Genomic DNA, 19,309 nt, shown 5'->3' with positions numbered 1-19,309 from the left:
GGGTGGAGTAAGGAGAAAGGCGGGGGGTCAGTACATGAGATAGTGTTCTACTGCACAGAAAGAATAGACAGGAGAACGGGAAGGGGGTGTAGTGTACTTAGTGCTTCCTCAGCTGCTTACTTTTCCATAGAGGTAAATTCTTACAGTACTGAAATTGTAAATTGTCAGGGTTGAGGAGTGTGGGCTAGGACCGGGACTGTCTGTAGAAGAATAGTCCCTCAGCAGGCTTTGGATAAATCCACGGCAGTAACAGACTATGAAATACTCTCTCAACACCACGCTGTTCCTGGAAAATCATAAAGCAATTTAAAATGATGGGTGATATGCAACCATTATTGGTGTCATTTATTTCTCCTGGAAGAGTTTAGCTTTCCTTGGATTAGATAAAAGAGCAGGGTCCTCTTCCCCTTCTATATTAGTATGTCTTAACATGAGGACAAGTTATTGTTAATTTTGTATGTTGTTCATTCACTGAAAGCAGTCAGTGTTTACCAACCATTGACTTCACTATACAACTAGGAAGAGCTTGGCTTGCCCTGTATAATGTATAGTTAAATCAGCGTGAACCCCTTACACACCAAACGATACATTACACAGGGCCAGGTTAGCCCTTTATTCTGGAGAAACTTGACATTAACATACATATGCACTAGATAAGATCAAACCATTCTATGGCTAAACCTATGCATGTTTTAGAAGAAATTGCGAAGACAACGAGTCTGTCAACGTCAAGAAAGCCTTGGCTTTTACACTTATCTATCACGGTTGGCAGTATCAGAGTTTTTTGTTTTTGTGTAGATGCTAGTTTGGATCAACGCTTGTACAAATGTACTTCCAGGAACTGTGTAGTATCCCGCGTAAATGTTGCTGCCGAGACCATGTATATTCAAAATGGTGATTGACTACCAGCTGAGCAATGGCCTAGTTAATAATTTAAGTCACTTAAAGGTAAAGTCACACTGCAATAATGTAATCAGATTTCAAATTTATTCTTTTATATAGCCCCATCAGATTCCGCAGCACAGTACAAAAGGTTAACATTAACAGTCGTATCCATTGCTTAACACCAAAAATGTGCTTTTTGTTTGGGTGGAAAAAAAAAGAAACTAATTCAGATTTTAACCCATAGTATTTATTTTTTTTATAATGCCAACACAGGACACTTAATTACTTCAAATAACTGTTTAAACTACAAGTTTTTTTTCCCTTAACTACATGGTTACATTGAGTAAAACACCTATTTTCCAACTATGTTATAAGAAGACACATACTATGTAAACCTTAAAATGCATCAATTAGTTTTAAAGCAATGAAGGCAAACCCTGTAAGGTTCTTAGCACCTTGTGGAGTCCTTGGCAATGCCAAGTAAAGACATACATGGAAACACTGAGCATGTATTTATGAACTCTTTAGCACAAGGCCATGTAAAAGAGCACGGCTATGGCCTTTACACAACTAATCCAGTGGGTTTCCCAATGACTTTGAATGCACCAGCACAATGAAATACATAAACAATCTAACCTGGGTTCTTTCAGATTTCTTGTGCAGAAATCTTAAGATAAATATCTGTATTCCGCTAATTGTGGAATGCACAGTTGAGTGAGTTTATTTAAAATATAAATATAGATTGTAATTGATCTTGCAACATATATAGAAGTAGGATAATGCAGTCCAATGACCGTATGGACACCTTGGATTTTTAGATCTGACAATATCCTTTGGCAACCCTCACTTACAATAAACTATTTTACCTGCGTATTCAACACGCATTTTAGTGACAGAAGAGCCAGCAAAATAACTGGAAAAGTTAAACAACCCATGTGAAAGTTTGCTTAAAAACATGCACAATGTTTCTACGAACAGAGAAAAAATGGTGCCATTTCAATTTCTCAGCTGGCTAAATCCAGACGCGCCATACACCTCAGCTAGAATACAGAGTGCCTTTTTTTTGGCATTCTGATTCATCACTTCCAACCTACGCGAGGCAGAGGGCATCAATGCTGTTGGAGCACAGCAATCTTTTTTCTTATTTTTGTTAACTATCGTTACACATTGCATTAGGGTTATTCATCATAAATTAAGGGAGGGCCCTCGTCATCTTTTTGAAACGTGGATATCTTCTTTGAATGATTCTGAACATGATCTTCATTCATCTTCTCCAATGCTTCAATCTGTAATATACAACATATAGTTATGATATTGTGTCTCACCATAGCCGTGGCAAGGGTGAGGCGAGTGAGGCACTTGCCTGGGGCGCAGTTATGAGGGGTGGCTGCAGGACCGACTGGCATACCTCACAACTTTCTCCCTGTCAAATCCATGTCTGGGGCAGAAATTGAGGTATTTGCTGTGCATGTGAAAGGGGGTATCTGATAGGGATTAAGGGTTGCTGTAAGCTTCAAGCCAGTGTGTGGGCAGAAGTGGCTAAGGGCATTGCGTGTGTGTATGGGCAGGGGTGTGTGTGCGCGCATGTAAGTAGGCAGTGCATATGTGTCAATGGGCATTTATGTGTAAGGGCAGGGTATATGTACGCCCCCCATAAACACACATACAATGAATTTTCACACTTCTTTTGAACAGGTTTACATCTAGGGACCTTCACCATATCCTGAAGTGCATTTTCCTTGGATAAGATACACGACGCTTTTGAGCAATAATAAATCTACAGATTATAAATTTACCTCAGCCATGAAATCCACTTGATTGTCTGAAGTTATATTCAAGCCAGACACGATGTTGAATAGCTCACGTTCATTAGGCGTTTCTGCAACACCCGACTTCTGAAAGAACTAATGTAATAAGGAAGAAGGCTGTCAGTAACTCACGGCAGGCAAAAACAATACTGTTCACATGTGTGGATGGGTCTGCATTAAAGTGCACAGAGAATGTGAACAGCACAAAAAAGTGGGAATGCCTCCAATATGTAAAATTTTGACAGTAATCTTGTAACAATGGCTTCCACCCTAGTGTTTGAGTACTTTGTCATCTACTGTAATTGTCTTCAGTCAATGATTTGGGCTCAAAAAGTTCAGGGTGGTCTGCAGATGTGTGAATCTACTGCGTACCTGGGACACGTTTCTGCAGTCCCTGTAGAGAAACTCCAATCCATGAGGGTGAGTGGGCTCGACTGACTGGCTCACATCAATAAGCCACACCTGCAACAAGAAATCATTTTACTCAGAACATTAAACAAATAAAAAATTGACTATGGAGCTCAGCCTATCCCTATATAGTACTTAACTATGAGATATTACTGATATAATGTACAACGACTGGATAAATCCCAGAAAAAAAAAATTGAAGCATTTAGGACAGGATTTCTTTCTTATACTCACTTTTCCATCATGCCATAACATATTGTATTCACTCAGATCTGCATGGACAAGACTGCACTCATCATAAAGCTGCTTCATCATCTGGCGGGGGGGAATAAAAAAACAAATCTGGTAAGTATCATACCAAGTATTGAATTTTTGACCTGTATATTGTGATAACCTAGGTATGTGCAGGTTACGGATTAAACAAAGGAAAGATTGTGTGAAATATATGGTGGATGCACAACCACAGACCCTGATCTGCTCTCTTCCCCTTGATGAATGTTAAACATACATACATACACACACACACACATATTATATATATATATATATATATATATATATATATATATATATATATATATATATATATTACACACATTGTCAGAGGAATCAATGCATTGCAAAACATGGGAACTTACAGAAAGCACTTGGTAATAAGCCTGCTTGGATTCCTCTAGACCAAGCTTTGCTTCCTTCAGCGTGGGAGCTGGCATCTGATCCTTTCCGATAAAGGACATGACCAGAACATGCTTCTTTAACATGACAACTTCAGGGCACGGTATTCCAGCTTTCTGCATTCTGTACAGAAGATAGTTATTAAATGCACCATGCATAGATTATAAACGCATTACACATTACATAAACCCATTTGCTAGGTATGACATGCCAAGCATTTTTGTTTGTTAATTATTTTTTGGGGGTTTTTTAGAGCCACTCGTCACAGGGATTGATATAGCATAGTGCTTCCATCAGGTAGATAAAAATTATCTACGAAATCAGGGCATCTTCTCACCTCTTCAGATTGTGCATTTCCTTTTCAGCCCACATGCGAATTATTTTGCGTGGATTCAGCTTGCTGAAGCGATCTTTGAACCGATAGTCATCTTTGATGTATTTATCCCTGTTCTTAAACTCATTTAAGGTAGTCTTGAAGACCTTTAATGCACATTCAGGGGGTACGTCTTGATCTTCCATGCTGTAAACAGCATCATAACCAGTTAACACTCACACAAAGCAAGAGATGCCGCAAACGGTAATGACAATTTATGCGCAAACATTTCAACCTATAGTGTAGTTTTACAAATATGTTAACACGTGTTTGGAATATGTGCCTTTGATAAGAGGTACTTTTCCATATAATGTCTATAGTACAGGCGTTTGCAACTTGACATTAAAACATACCTTCCACCATCTGCATGAAACACTACTGACTCCTTTCCAGTGCTTACACAACCATTGATGTTCTCGAGTGCTCCAGAATTCACGATTTTATACAATAAGAGTCTGGTTTTCGGGTCCACTACTTTTTCCTACAATAAATCATAAAACATGTTGAATAAATACAGACAACGTAGACATAATGGTTCTGTGTGTATATGCTGGAATCTGCTGAGTGATGGCTGCCTAAGCATCAGAGTAGTCAGTGTGATTGAATGACACCATGTATATGAAATGTTTATATATACACATATGCAGGACTGATGTGTGATTGCTGTTAATTATATATATATATATATATATATATATATAATATAGCAATCACACTCCTATCATGCCCAAGCATATGGGGTCTGCACATCGCTTACAGCCTCCCTGTGCCATGCCCCCCTACTTACACACACCCATGCTATCTCACACGTTCATTCACTCATTCACTTCCTCAATCACGCATACTAGTTCATACAGCCTCCCCCACCCTCTTACCTGAACTGCAGATCTTCTAGTGCCGCTTGCAGAGCAGGGGCTGCTGCTTCCCTCTGCGTTGCTCGCATTCTGTGCAAACGTCTCTTGTTCCTTCCAGGGGAATAGGAACGGAGCGGAGTCACACGCGGTGACATACATCCACATGACTCCGCTGGGTTCCTGCTTCCCCTGGACGAAACAAGAGCCGGTGCTGAGAAACGCAGAGGTAAGCAGCAGGGCCCTGCGGACGATTATTTTCGGTCATTTTTTTGGGGGGGCATTTTGCTGATAGTTTTACTTACAGCGGTGGAGACTTCCTTCTTATCATGCAGTCTGGCACTTCTGCGTTGCTCAGAAATAGAGTGTTGCTTCAAGGCATTGAAAACACGGTTTGGCAACTTTAGATCCATTCCAATGCCATCTCCAACCTGAAATTCTGGTGTAAACTGAAACAGACACAAAAGGTTGCATATTGGAGTCTTTTTACATCAACTATTAAGAAAGATGGCAGCACTTCAACATCTGGTTGGCTCAGAATGACAAGACCGGTTTGAATTCAGCGCCGTTTCTCTTAAATGCACATCAATGACAGACCGTCATTCCAAGACAAATACATTCTCACCAGTGAGTTAAATATTTAAACTGTAAATAGGGTTCGGGGGGGGGTCACTGGCCCCTCGTGAATGTGGTTTAGAGATACCAAACACAAAAGCTTAAAGGCTGTGATGTATATTCCAATATAGTTGTTTCAATGCTTACATTCTCCATCCTAGCTGTGTTCTTTCTGCCACACACCACCTCATCATGTTTAGTTGTGATGTCTTTCCCTTTTCCAACAAAGCCCTTCTTAGGGGTGGTGGTAGGTTTATCTAAAGAAAATATCAAAATAAGTTACATGACTCTTCTCCAGTTTACAAAATGCCACAAGGGCCAAAACTACAGTCTGCTATTGTCAAGATCTGAGACCTTGTTCCGGTAACATGGCACAAAACAGGGCAAAGTTTTTCCTCCAATAATTGGACATAACATGTAAAAACCTGGGTAACAATCAGATTTCCATAATGAAATGTATACCTGCTTTGTATGGATCGTGACGTGTGTCCTGCCAGTCCACTTCCTCACCAGAGCTGTCGCTATCCTCACAAGGATGGATCTTCCGATAGTTCTCAAAGGATATGGAGACTGGAACACACACACGAAATTAGAGATTCCTCTAATTATTGGACTTATTTTCCACACAATGTATTGTTTACTTCGTTGTCCTACCTTTACTGTCTCCATTAAACTTTTTCTCCTCTCTACGAAGCTGAGCATCATGTTCTCTGTCAAACTGCATCTGCAGCATTTGAGCCAGGACTTCATCACTTGATGTCTCAATGCCCTCCCCAGTCAGGAAGGGACCTTCATCAGACCTGGAAGGCAAAATCATACAAATAAAAATAAAATAAAAAATGAGCTAACTTTTAAGGAAAGGTGTTAAGCACTTAAACAGTAGACGGCGCCAAGCTAACAGCAACCTCTAGCCAGTTTTATTCTCAAAACACTTACATGGTGCCTGACAGCAAAACAAAAAAAAGCACCCGTTTTTCTTAAAGCATGTGTAATACTACATAGATATTTGTGATTGCTTCAGTCTTCTTTGAAACATACAGCAAAGCACTGTTCTGCACCCATGTGGTGTCTACAGCGCTGGCAAACATTTGTTGAGTGAAAAAAAACTGCTTTAGGTTCACATTTAAGGAAAGAGAAAACCCCGTTTGGTCACTCACAGTAGCTCCTGCGGAAAGGCATGGCTTTCTTCTTCTAGCTGGAGCTCTCTTGCCAGCTGCTCACTCATGACATCGGCCAACGAGCATTGGTTTACAGGTTTTGTAGCTACGCCCCAAGGGCTCTGAAAATGTAATAAAGCAAGCATAAAACTGTAAGAACAGGGAGCTGTTACACGACAGGTTACAGAGGAACCAGACAAAAGAAACCCGCGATTAAATGCAATACAATCGGTGGCCTTTATGCAATGGACAATACTGAAATCACAGGGTTAACATTGTTATCTTGGAGCGGTTAAGATGGTGGCATGGCTTGTGTTAAGTTATTGGCACAGCTTTGTAATTTAATAGATTTCAGCAATAGTGGGAATATTTCTGGAGTCCACTAGGGTCCCCATGCAGGTCGAAGTCCAAAGTAATTTGCCCTATTTTGAGCAAAGGCACATTTACCTTGTTCATGGGCCATTTGTCCCCAAACGTCAAATGTATTTGAAAAGAATAGATAACCATCCCTCTAGAAGGCAGATATATTTTGATGAAGAAGGATCCATAAACACAGCATGGAACTGCACATTACGTTTCATGACTTGACAATTTTGTAATCAGGTTTTCTTTAAAGTTGCAGTCAAGTCTTCTTCCTTAAAAAGAGACCCCTAGTGAAGGAATCTCCTTCAAGCCGGGGGCATTTGCAAAGTTTAAGTGGACATGCAGCTATCATATGCATTAAAGCACATATGATTGCTGTATTGTACCATTAAAGATCAGCCATGCAAGCAATGAGGCCAAGACCATACGCTATTGGCTCATTCACCTGCTCTCATTAAATGAGCCACATATATATATATATATATATATATATATATATATATATATATATATATATATATATATATATATATATATATATATAGTTGTAATACAGGTGCCGCACGTACCAGGCATGTACCAGGCAATCCCTTTAAAGCCAGGTACATTACATCGGCGGTAATACATAAAAAGGTTATTCTTGTGGAGAAAGCAGGCTTATCACCATAGCAGAGCACAGAGGAAGCTTCGGGTAGTAACTACGTCTGCAAACTATTACCGTCGGGGTCGCTGTAACGCAGAACAGACTAGTATGCCATTTCTTTACATTTATTAACCACCAGTTGGCTCAAGAGTTCCTGCCGGCTAGCGGGTATGTGATACAAGGGAACCACTTTGTGGCTCTATATGCTATATGCCAAGACGAAGCGATATCTACAGCAGTTATGCTGAAACACAGGAGACATTTATATGCAAGTTTTTGGAGTTTAGGAAGACTCGTCTGGAGATTAAAACTCATATTCTGGACACCCCCAAAAGGCCTATTCTTTCTGGAGGCAGAGTGGCATATAGGGGGTTAAAAATAATATCAGGAAGCCAGAGTGGCATATAGCGTGCCATATCTGGGGGGCAGAGTGCCATATCTGGGGGGGTATAAGGCATTTTTGGGGGATATAGTGGCATATAATGGGGTATACAGCATATCTGGGGACAGATGCGCAAATAAAAGGAAACAAAAAAAAAACAACTTTTTTCTTATAGGGTAGTCTTATATTGAGGCTTTCTTTTTTTCCTAAATTATATTCAAATTTTGGGGGGGTCATCTTATAATCAAATACTTCTTCTGAGCAGATTTGGAGCATTGCTAGAGGACCTATTGAAATCCTAACATTTATTTAAAGACAAACGCCACAGTGACAGATCATGCCAAATCACCTTTACCCGTCACAGACGACGCAACTGTAGATTGTGAAATGGAGCATTACCTAGAGAGAGAGCGTGTGTGTGTATGTGTGTGTGTGCGTGTACATAGCAACAAGCCTCCATGGGCAGTAATATGTCTATTAATCACCCGTCGGGGAGGGAGTTTTCCTGGTTCACCTTTGAGGAGTTAGCAAACAGGGTGTGGAGAGGATTAGCCAGTATGCTAAACCATCATTTCACCAAATGGCGTGTCTGCTACGATCACTCTACCTTCTAGCTTTCTTATTAAATTATTTGTTTTAGGCAGTCAGTTTTTCCAGACTGTTCAAATGCGTTAACATTTAACGGGATAAAGGCTTGATTTTGAGTACATTGTCCATGGATTTTAGAGCACTAGAAAGATAAAAAAGGCTATATAGCTCTCCCACCACTAACTTATACTAACACCCAGGACTAACTGGCATCAGTACCATCAGATTCCCGGTACCCGTTTTCTTTTCGGTATAACGGTATAAATAAATGCCCTCAAGTCTAATTGGAAGTCACAAAACCAAATTAATAAGTTTTTAAAAATGACTCATTTAATGTACTATTGAAACGGGTGTGCTCTCCAGCAGTATTAGCTCTATTGGCCAAAATATGATTTGGAGGAAGGGAATGGAAGAAGAGCATTAACAACGATCTCGGCACAAGATCATGAGCGCCGTGACACACAAACATCTTATCACTGCGATCGCTGCACCCCTTCCTAGTATGACGAACATACAAAGTCTATTAAGGTCATCGAGTGACAGGGACAGCAGAATGACAAAGCAGAAAATGGGACAACATATGTAAGTGCCGATTAAAAGGCTACTAACTCTGTAAATTGAGAAAAACCACAACAACAAAAACACACACACACACACACAATAGACACAAGACCCACCACATGAATATCTTATACAGATCATAAACCAAAGCAAAAAAAAAAACACGACTCCTAAGTGTTAAAATTGGCATCTGACACACACACAAAAAAAGTATATTTTGCCAAAAGAGTTTTATACATTCTGGAGCAAAGTTTTAGAATTAAGAGAAAAATGCCAATATATAAACTATTATTATATATCCTGTATCAAGCAAGGTCCACACAGGACATTGAGTTCTAGTAATGCTTAATAATAATAATAATAATAAATGTGATAAGGTTTACATACCCCCCCTCGCCCTTCGGGTTTACCCGATGCCCTTATGGCAAACAAATTCCAGACAGGCAAAAAATAGAAAACCACACCGCCTACATGTTACAAATATCAAACTAAAATATACTTTATTCATCCATTATCTTGACGTCATAGGATGGCAGGAGGGTATACATTAGCATACCGGAAGTGTATACATTAGTATACCGGTAAATATCCACAAACGGTACACAGCTGCTATATAAAAGGTTTATCTCAAGTATGGAAGGCTGAACGCTCACCGGCCGGGTTTCAGCTGTGATAAAGCCCACTTGATCCATCTTCTCATTCAGACTCGGGCGGATACAGGAGGATTGAAAAGCCGTCAGTGTGCGGAGGGTGAGAAACACGCTGGAATATGGGCGCTCCGAGATATCTCGATATATATAGCGTGCGGGTGACGTAACCGCGGCCTGTAAATCGGGATCTGCCCGGACTTGTCCGTCAGTCACTGAGCTGGGTCTATTTTGGGTCAACTTCCGCTTAGGCCGATACGGTTCATACAATTTTACGGTACCGTACCTGAAGGTGCCCACTGACACACTCTAAGGCGACCTATGGGGGCTGTATAGCAAGACTATAGCCGAAGATCCTGTCACCAAACAATTGCCGGGACCCCGTTGACGAGCACAACGCACGCTGGGAAAGATGACATCACCTCGTTCGTTACGTCTGAACGTCTGGGTCAAAAGAGGCTATGCCACTGTTCTAAACACTAGAGACATAAGCACGTTTTACGTCTGCGTCTCCGATTAAAAACTATTCTGCGGAACAAAAACAACGCAAAAGAAAACTGTCTCCAGACAAATGTTCGGTTTTTTGTGTGAAATGTGTACATATCACTGAATGTGTCACGCGATATCAGGCATTACACCTTTTGATGTTAGCTTAGCCAGCACCTATCAATCAAAAAGAATGCGGGCGCCGATTGGAGAGAACCATCGGAGAAGGGCGTTCTATAGCGATGTATACGGTTGTGACGCGAGAGTTACCAAGGAGACCACACAGCTTAAAGGGAAATAAATGCCATGTAACACCGAGGAGGGTCTATTCACTAAAGCGGGAGTTGACGGATGGGTTTGCTGAAGATTAATTCGCTATACATTGTAAGCCAACCAGTGAGCTTCTGCGGCATTAGGCGTTTGGCTGGCCTGTCTGATGTATAGTTTCATCATTGAGGTGTCTCGTCATTTTACCCAATGAAATATACATCATACTGGGCCAGTTCAGCTCTTTTTTGCTGGAGAAACCTGCCAGAGTCTTGGCTGTATGTAACGGGCAGTGAGATTTATTGAACGTCTTTGTACTCGTTGAATTGTTGAATCTCCGACTCTCCTGCCGGCTCATACTTTAGTGAATAAACCCCAGTGTGACTCACCCCTTGAGCACTTTGCTATGCGGCCTTTCTCGAGGTGAAACTATTAAGACTGGAATGCATGATCGAAATTGCAACTCTCCTGTACACACGCTGCTTAACCCCTTCGGTACTGAAGGCTTTTAGTATCCCAAGTACCATATTTTTTGCCATTTTTAACTTTTGTTATCTTTAATCAAGATTCCCCTTTTCCGTATTTGATGTACACACAGTTTAGACATATTTTTATGGAAAAAAATGTGGCCCCTCATACATCATATGTATGCCAGTGATATCACAATGACATCACTGTCTTCAGTGTATTATTTGTTGTTTCTCACTCTCTTCCCTCTGATCTCCCCCACATTGATCACATTGTGATCAGCAAGCAAGGATCCATTGATGATCGCAATGCGTAAAATCAGCCAGCAGGGGGAGCAATTGGAGCTCCTAGCAGGGTCTTTAGACAGACTCTCCTGTCCTCTAGTAACTTTCCTAGTGGGTGTCAGCAGGGACGTATACCGTAAGAGAATGCCTAATGAGGCATTCTTTATATAATGGTGTACCGGGCTCTCGCTGAGCGCTGTTACACACAATCAGTCTGCTGGAATCCAGCTTCTGCTGACATTAGGGAGTCCAGACTGTCAATAGACAGCCTCATCTCCCACACAGAGGCAGGGCATCCTAAAGGTAGTCTTGCCATGCCTTTTGCAGACATACTTGTACTTGTAGGGTAACGAAGGGTTTATACTAGCTCTAAAGGCAATGCCGTTAAAACATTGAGTGATTTGCACAGCGCTTTCTGTTTAGGGTGACCACATCTGCCATTCTTTCCAGGATGCCTACATTACAAGTGTTCCTGAACAGCATATGAAAAGTGGTGCCCAGCAGTATGTCTGATATAGAAAATCACACAAGTTGATCAGTTACTCAGGTACATCCCTCATACCGCAGGGTAACTGTTTACATCTTAAACGTATGTGCGTATTTGGGAAGTATGCCAGAGTGAGGCCCGGACTGGCATTCTAGCACAGGATGGGCCGCTAGCTTACAGCAGTCCACCAGCTGGATATGCCTGACTGCACACAGCGCGAGCAAAAGTGATTTACAGCCACTCAGATCCAGCCGTTGGCCGCGCTTTTATTATTAGCCTGCTGCCGGCCTTAAAGTGCACAGGCCACCTGTCATCCCCAGTCCGACGCCCTGGCCATCATGGTGGGTCAGCCTAGATCTGATGGGGGTTTTAGTAAATACTGAATTGCATGTACCACACCAGGGCCAACAAGATCAAGAAGCTTCTGTCTGCTGCAGATCTAAAGCTGGGCATACTGGGTTTTGCTGTTGCTATATCTCTTTAAAGAGGCGGGGCGTTCTAGTGAGTCCAAATCTCTGATTGGAGGAGGGTCTCAGCAACGTGTCTCCGTTATGGCAGCTCCCAGCTGTCTCCTTCCTGCCCCGCTGTAGATCCGGCCGGAGGAATGAAGTCGGGGATGTAGGCGCTCGCAGCACAGTGTAATGCGGTGACAGATGTATCTTAGGGTCCCTGCCGTGGGTCTCTCCTTCTCATTCTTCTTTTTGGCTTTCTATTTCACAAATAAGGTGAGAAGAGCATCTGGTGACACTTCTCCTAAATACACGCTATGTGTTGGCTTTCATTTCAGTCACAACCATTGGTTATTTTAATGTAGTTTCCCACCTTTTGGCACGTTAAAGGTTAAAAGTTTATAAAATATTGTAACTAATGACATAAGCAATCAAAGCTTTTGGCTTGGTATTTTTTTTAACTTTTACATGTTATGTACGAAACAACATATGGATTTATTGTACGGATCTTCAGGATATCATGGCACTTTGTAAATCAATAAATAATCTATTATTATTAATATTTATTATTGGCTTGAAAACATCAAGTTGTATTATTTACCTATTTTCAGATGTTATAATTTTGTAAAGTGGTCCATCCGTTAATTAATCTGCCATCTTTATGCAGATCTGTATTTCTAATGCTTATAAGATTTATATAATAGTTTAATTATGTTGCTGGAGCACAAATTCTATTTTTTTTTAATAAAAATTCAGAATATTTGACCATATTAAAAAATATACCCAAATAGATGGAGACGTGCATCCAATGCCAGTGTGTATGGGGGATCAGGGATTTCAGCGTAGTAGAGGTCAACATGGTGGACACCAGTTATGGATAACGTACATTGTGCAGTCCTGGGTTGATGAGATAAATTGTGACCTTCTCAGGATCACGTAGCTGATATACTATTGTATGTCGCGTCCTACTTGTAATGTGCAGAAGACCATGCAAAGAACGTCTGCTGATACCTGTGATTTACTTTGGGAAGGATGCTCATCACTGATCTTTGTGACATTGTTGTCCCAACTGAAGCCAGTGGGCCCAAGGAGCCGTCTGGGCTTATGGTCTGGCTGAAAAACCTCAATAAAAAAAGTTGGACATCAAATACTTTGTATGATTTCTACATCGGTTTTATGCACTAAATGCCTTATTAGCCGGGTGCCATGGCAGTCGAGTGAAAACTCCACGTCATCAGCACCTTGGACTTTGCTTTGTTTAACTCAGTAGATGGCTACCACAAGTTGGGTGTGGATAGTTTCAGGTTCACAGTGAATGTCCCACAGTTTTTTCCTTTCCCCGCTGTTAGTGGTGACACAGAAGGGTTTCACTAAAGGGAGACTTGTGGTTTTTACCCTCTCGCTATTCACGAAGAAGGGCCATCACTAGCATGTTTGTCCAGCAAGAAGTTCTGAGCTGGTCCTGTATAATGCATAAACCATCGTGTAAAGAGTATTTCGTGAACCCTTCCTGATTTGACTATACGTTTTACAGGGCCAGCCACGTTTCCCCGGAAGCAGAAGCTCGCCGTGGTTTGAATTTTATAATGTATAGTGAAACGCAACTTTTTCGCCAAATCCCCCAAGGAAAACTCAGTGTATTGCAATATATACATTTATTTTTTATATATATTTTTTTTTTAAATCCACCCGTATGTTAAAGGGATTTTTTTTCCATACAGTCTTCCTATATCATTTACAAAATAAAGATCAGCGAAAGACCTCAAAGCCACATTGTATGAGAATTGTGCAAATTGTCATTGGATAATAATACCTCTTTATGTATCATTAATAAAATACTTTCATTGTTTGTATGTGATTTTGTTCCTATATATACTTCACTTTAGTTAATTATCATGTTTAGATAAATAATTTATCATTTTATTTTAATTTTTTTTCTTGCCTATTAAATAATTTTCCGTTGCAAAAAATTAATTGATATACCTTAAACAGTAATTTTCCCGTCTTTGATTAACCTGAGCATTTGTTTTATGGTGTCCGGGGAAATTGTACTTGCTTATTGCGTAATGTAGTCTCAATCAGTAGATCACGTGCTATATGATGATTTAACACAATATGGTCTTTGTTTTACAGTATGTCCTGTCTATTCTGAAATTCACTTACCCTACTCTTTTCCAAGGGTAAGTATTATTTCTACGCATTACAGAATTTATATTTATTATTTACCTGTACTCATATGGGTGTTCAATTGATGTAGGTTAGTTTTTGATGTCATGCATTTCTTTTGTTCTGGCGTAGATGTCATTAAGATTTCTGTTCTTGGCTCTCAGACCTTTAGACCTTTAGACAGCCAAGACAGGTAGCCGCTTAAAAAAACATCTTTAGATAGCCTAAAAAAGAAAATTGGTTTCTAATACACGTATTTCTTTTTTTTTTCCTTTCTTCTTGCCACATGAAACACATAAAAAAATTATAAGTTGGGCTGCATATTTTTACATCTTGGGTTATGTCCCTCTTTAAAGTGTTTTGCACCCAACTTCTGCTAATGCCGATTTTGTTTCCCGGTTCTGCGGTTCGTTAACTCAGTAAACTGCTGTAAAGGAACAGAGGTGAAATATCAATTCACACGATTTACTGTGAAATGTTGCATATTAAACATCATTTTACCCTACTTTAGTATATTGAAGGATTGGTTGTTAGCACAACAATGATGTTCCGTAGAGAAGCACAGATGTTTCACGCTGTATGGGTTGCAATGCCATGCGACGCTCACTGTACATACCTTCTATATGCTGTAATGTATGTTCTTTCCCTGGCAGGTGGCAGACCCTTGTGGGGGGACTTCTTCTTCACATATGCTGGAAGCTGGGCTGGGTGGAGATAAATTGCGGTTCCAGGTACTTTCAATTAAATTGACTTACTCAATTAACCCCCCTCGTTTCTTGATTAAATGTATGAAGACTTCTTCAGATATGCTTACATTTTCAGACTATAGTCCTTGTGACCAGTATATTAATATCTATGTTTTGTGATCGGATTAACATTTCATTGTGTCTTCATGTTGCCATTAGAAGTGAGTGTACTTTTTACTTTAATAAATCCATATAGATATATGTGAATATTGGCTTATATACAGACTACATTTAAATGGTGGAATGCAAATGAAACATGATGTTGAATTTTTTTTTTCTTTCTTACTCCTTGTTCAATTTAAAAAAAACTATTTTTCCTTATTATTTTCACCAAACATGTTCCTTAACACTTTGCTTCAAATGATATACCGTATTTATCGGCGTATAACACGCACTGGCGTATAACACGCACCCCCATTTTTGAACAAAAAAAACTGAACAAAAAAAACTTCATCAGAATCACTGCTATCTGGGAAACCACACACACACACACACACAGTAAGACACACACACAGTAAGACACACTCACACTCAGACACACACACCCTAACCCCCCTTCTCAGGATCTCCCCTCTCTCTCCCTAACCCCATCCCGGTCACTTACCTTCAACTCCTGTGTTGGAAGCGTGAGGCGTTTGTCTCGGGTGCCGGCGCTTCACTGCTGAGCGCCGGCACCCGAGACAAACGCTTCACGCTTCCAACACAGGAGTTGAAGCGCTGAGGCAGGCTGAGGCTGAGGCAGGCGGCAGGCGGCGGCGGCTGCTGAGGCAGGCGGCTGAGGCAGGCGGCAGGCGGCGGCGGCGGCTGAGGCAGGCGGCGGCGGCTGAGGCAGGCGGCTGAGGCAGGCGGCGGCGGCCGCCAGCAGAGGAGTCCTGGATTTCTGTCAGTCAGGGGGGCCCGAGAGTTGCCGAGCGGTCGTCTTCAGCAACCGCTCGGCACCCCTTGGGCCCCCCCCTGACTGGCAGAACTCCAGGGCCCGGTCGCAGTTGCGACCCCGGTAGTTCCGCCACTGGCTCTAGGATTTATCGGCGTATAACACGCAGGTAGGGTTTCAGCTTAATATTTTAGTTAAAAAAGTGCGTGTTATATGCCGATAAATACGGTATATTTATTTTTTTATTTATTTTGAAAGAATTATACTCCCGTGGCTTTACTTTAGATTAGCCACCAGGGGGCAGTATTCGCTTAGACTTTTGTAACAATGATATAGCAGTGTGATAGAACACAAAATGTGTGTAGCAGATTATGAGTGAAGACACATATAACACAAACAATTAAACCATTTCTATTCCAGATTGATAAACAATCTACGTTGCAATATTTTTCAAATCCTTCTTTCTCAGTTAGAATGGACAATTAGGGGATGCATGTATAAATGATTCTTCATCAAAAATACACAAATTATGACAATTGTATTAGCACTATTTACAACATGTACAGCAGGAAAGCACATATTTATAATTATGTGATGCATTACTTATGTCCTGCTTACTGGTTGTACAGTGCTCCAGAATATAATGGTTCTATATAAATCAATAAATAATAGTGATTTTTTTTTTTAAATAATGTTAGCATTAGTGCAGAGAAAGCATTGAAATACCATGGGGTATATATGGTTTGTGGGGGTAAATTCAAATGGCAGGCTTTAAAGATGCCCCAAATAGGACATGGGTGCAGGATGACCAGATGATGAAAAGCGGCAATGCATATGTCCCAATTGTGGCCTTTTAGCCCCCAAAAGACCAATCAAACCTATGCATGGTTTGTCTCACTCTGCTCACCAGATGTTTATTGGGCTGTTGTATAAATGTATACCTGAATTGCGATCTGTGTTTGGTAAAGATTTGTGGTAAAATAGCTGCAAGTTGAATACGCCAGGTTCTCTTCTTTTGAAAAATATGTACATGTGGTAGGTGATTCAGATGTTTATGACATATATCAGTGTTACAGTCTCTTATTTTGAAAAAATATGAAATAGCAATACACTATTTTACTTATTGCACTATAACTTGCAAAAACACAAAATGCAAGACATTTCTGAACTCAGGACAAATGTTAAAAAGCCAATGGGAAAGTGGAGGAGTAAAAAATAATTTTTCTTTCAATTTCTCACCATATTTTTTATAGTAAATTATATATTATCAAAGTAATGGTGTCTAAAAAAAAAACCCCTCTTGTCCTGAAAAAGCCAATATATTATTTGTGTGGGTACACTAAATGGAAAAGAAGAAAATTTAAAAAGGGAGGTTAAATGGCATCCCTGTCATTTTTAATTGGGAAGTACACCAAAAGGGTTCATGTCGTTCAATATGGTCAGTATCCAGTTTCTGAACACCTTGATTGAATTAACACGCCTCTTATTCATTATCTTTTTAGGGCCTTTGTATCATGGCTACCAGCTTCTGCTCTTTTTGTGGGAAACATTTATGCAGGTTCCAGGGCATTGTCAAGACTGGTATGTCATAGAATAAACATTGCTTTCCAACTACATTTGGCATTTTGTGTTAATCACTCCTCACAACATTCTATTTTTTATTTTTGTACAACTTTACTAACTCACCCATATCCTGCTCTGAAACGGTTAGCTAACAGTCTGCCCTTTTGGTGACTAATAGGGTGACTCGGTCTTTGGCCTTTCAGATCCCATTTCTTGTGTGACAACCCATACTAAAACAAACAAAAAAAACAATAGTAGGATGCGTGAAAAATATTCAGATGTTTGCGTGCCGTTGAAAGAATTTGTATATTTTGTGTTCTCTCAGTGCTTCAAAATCTAAAACCATAGCTCTGCAAATTGTGGAGGGGGATAGATCCTTTCCTTAATAAATAGCAGTGGGGAAAAGGTCTTCTTTCAGTGCTGTGACCACGAAATCCTTAGTAGATTCTGCTTCTCTGATGGTATTACTGCGTTTGTGGAACATGAACTTTTTGGCTGCTCATACACAAAATAACTGTCTCCTGATAACATCTTTCAACAAATAGTAATAATCTTTGCCAGTTAATAGCAGGGACCACAGCTGTTTGCTTTCTTGATATACTATATCAAAGTAAATATGTTCCCCCTTTCTCTTTGGCCCCTCTCAGCTTTGCCCTTGCATAATAATAATAATTTATTTTGGTTAGCGTGTGTGTGAATGGGCAGACAAACATGTTTTTCTAATGGCCGTTATCTCCCCCTGCAGCCTGTACCTGTGTTTTTCACGTTACACAATGCAGCCGAAGCTGTGAGCTATGGAATCCAGAGGTTTATCTTCAAAGAGGTAAGAATCATTTTGGGCAGAAAGAGACAACCGCGATATCCTTAGGGGAGCTGTCGCAGCTTTTAGCATAGGGATATTTGCTTATTGACACTACAAACAACATGCTTTTCATTTGCGTCTGTCAGTTCAATAATTTTGTCTAATCTGTAGACATGGTTACATAGGAATAATCAATTTATAAACCTGTAGAATGCAGAATTTGGGAAAAGTGACTAAAGCCCCTAAGCATTTTGTCTCTGAAATGAAGCAGGAAATCTTCGACTTAGATCCCATCCTTTTCAATAGAAAAGCATGGTGTTTTATAAAAAAAAAAACAAAAAAAAAACACTTATTGTCTGAATTCCTCATCTTTCTTGATGGTTCAAAGGGGAAAAGTGTATTGAATGCTTGTGGACCCACCTATATGCAGATACTTGGTGCACACCTCCCAGCATTTTATATAGCCAAAAGAAAAGTGACCACTGGTGTAACTACAGGGGTGCAGCTGCGACGGGGCCCGTTCCTCTAGGGGGCCCGGTCCAACCCCTTGTTTATGTCTCCTTGCACCACTCCAGATCGGAAGGGCCCTTTCTTAACTATTTTTGAACCGGCACGGGGAGACAGAAGTGTATCGGGGTCACGTGGTGACGTGACCCCGCGGTGAAACCGAAGTGCGAGCAGCCGGACAGAAAGCTGCGGGGGCGGGAACATTTGTATGTATATTTATTTGTGTTTTTGCGAGAGCATGGATGTCCAATTGT

The 19,309-nt window shown here is 40.6% G+C and overlaps 2 protein-coding genes across 2 annotated transcripts in view; one reads left to right on the top strand and one right to left on the bottom strand.

The window, feature by feature from the left end:
- Positions 1-1,561: 1,561 nt before the first annotated feature.
- On the bottom strand, positions 1,562-10,347 carry RIOK3 (RIO kinase 3). The gene is made up of 13 exons (XM_053467963.1): positions 9,963-10,347; positions 6,773-6,894; positions 6,270-6,415; positions 6,078-6,185; positions 5,763-5,872; positions 5,306-5,449; positions 4,503-4,630; positions 4,114-4,296; positions 3,740-3,899; positions 3,336-3,416; positions 3,066-3,155; positions 2,682-2,789; positions 1,562-2,171 (listed from the first exon to the last, which is right to left on the bottom strand). Exons 1-13 carry the CDS (start codon positions 9,999-10,001, stop codon positions 2,064-2,066), a joined length of 1,527 nt encoding a protein of 508 aa, XP_053323938.1. The 5' UTR covers positions 10,002-10,347; the 3' UTR covers positions 1,562-2,063.
- Positions 10,348-12,505: 2,158 nt separating this feature from the next.
- TMEM241 (transmembrane protein 241) overlaps positions 12,506-19,309 on the top strand; it is a 33,727-nt gene continuing 26,923 nt past the window's right edge. The window contains exons 1-5 of the mRNA XM_053467965.1: positions 12,506-12,673; positions 14,531-14,577; positions 15,217-15,294; positions 17,686-17,764; positions 18,492-18,569. Coding sequence (XP_053323940.1) covers positions 12,602-12,673; positions 14,531-14,577; positions 15,217-15,294; positions 17,686-17,764; positions 18,492-18,569 — 354 coding nt within the window. The 5' untranslated portion in view covers positions 12,506-12,601. The remainder of the gene's footprint in view (positions 12,674-14,530; positions 14,578-15,216; positions 15,295-17,685; positions 17,765-18,491; positions 18,570-19,309) is intronic.

This window comes from Spea bombifrons, chromosome 5 (assembly GCF_027358695.1).
Source record: "Spea bombifrons isolate aSpeBom1 chromosome 5, aSpeBom1.2.pri, whole genome shotgun sequence".
Taxonomy (NCBI): domain Eukaryota; kingdom Metazoa; phylum Chordata; class Amphibia; order Anura; family Pelobatidae; genus Spea; species Spea bombifrons.
This window is presented reverse-complemented; position numbering and strand designations above follow the sequence as displayed.

Coding starts and splice junctions, on each gene's coding strand:
- RIOK3 (XM_053467963.1), bottom strand. CDS start 10,001: ATGGATCAAGTGGGCTTTATCACAGCTGAAACCCGGCCG. Junction 6,186..6,269: donor GTTTAATGGAGACAGTAAAG/GTAGGACAACGA, acceptor TGTGTGTTCCAG/TCTCCATATCCTTTGAGAAC. Junction 5,450..5,762: donor ACACAGCTAGGATGGAGAAT/GTAAGCATTGAA, acceptor TGTCTGTTTCAG/TTTACACCAGAATTTCAGGT.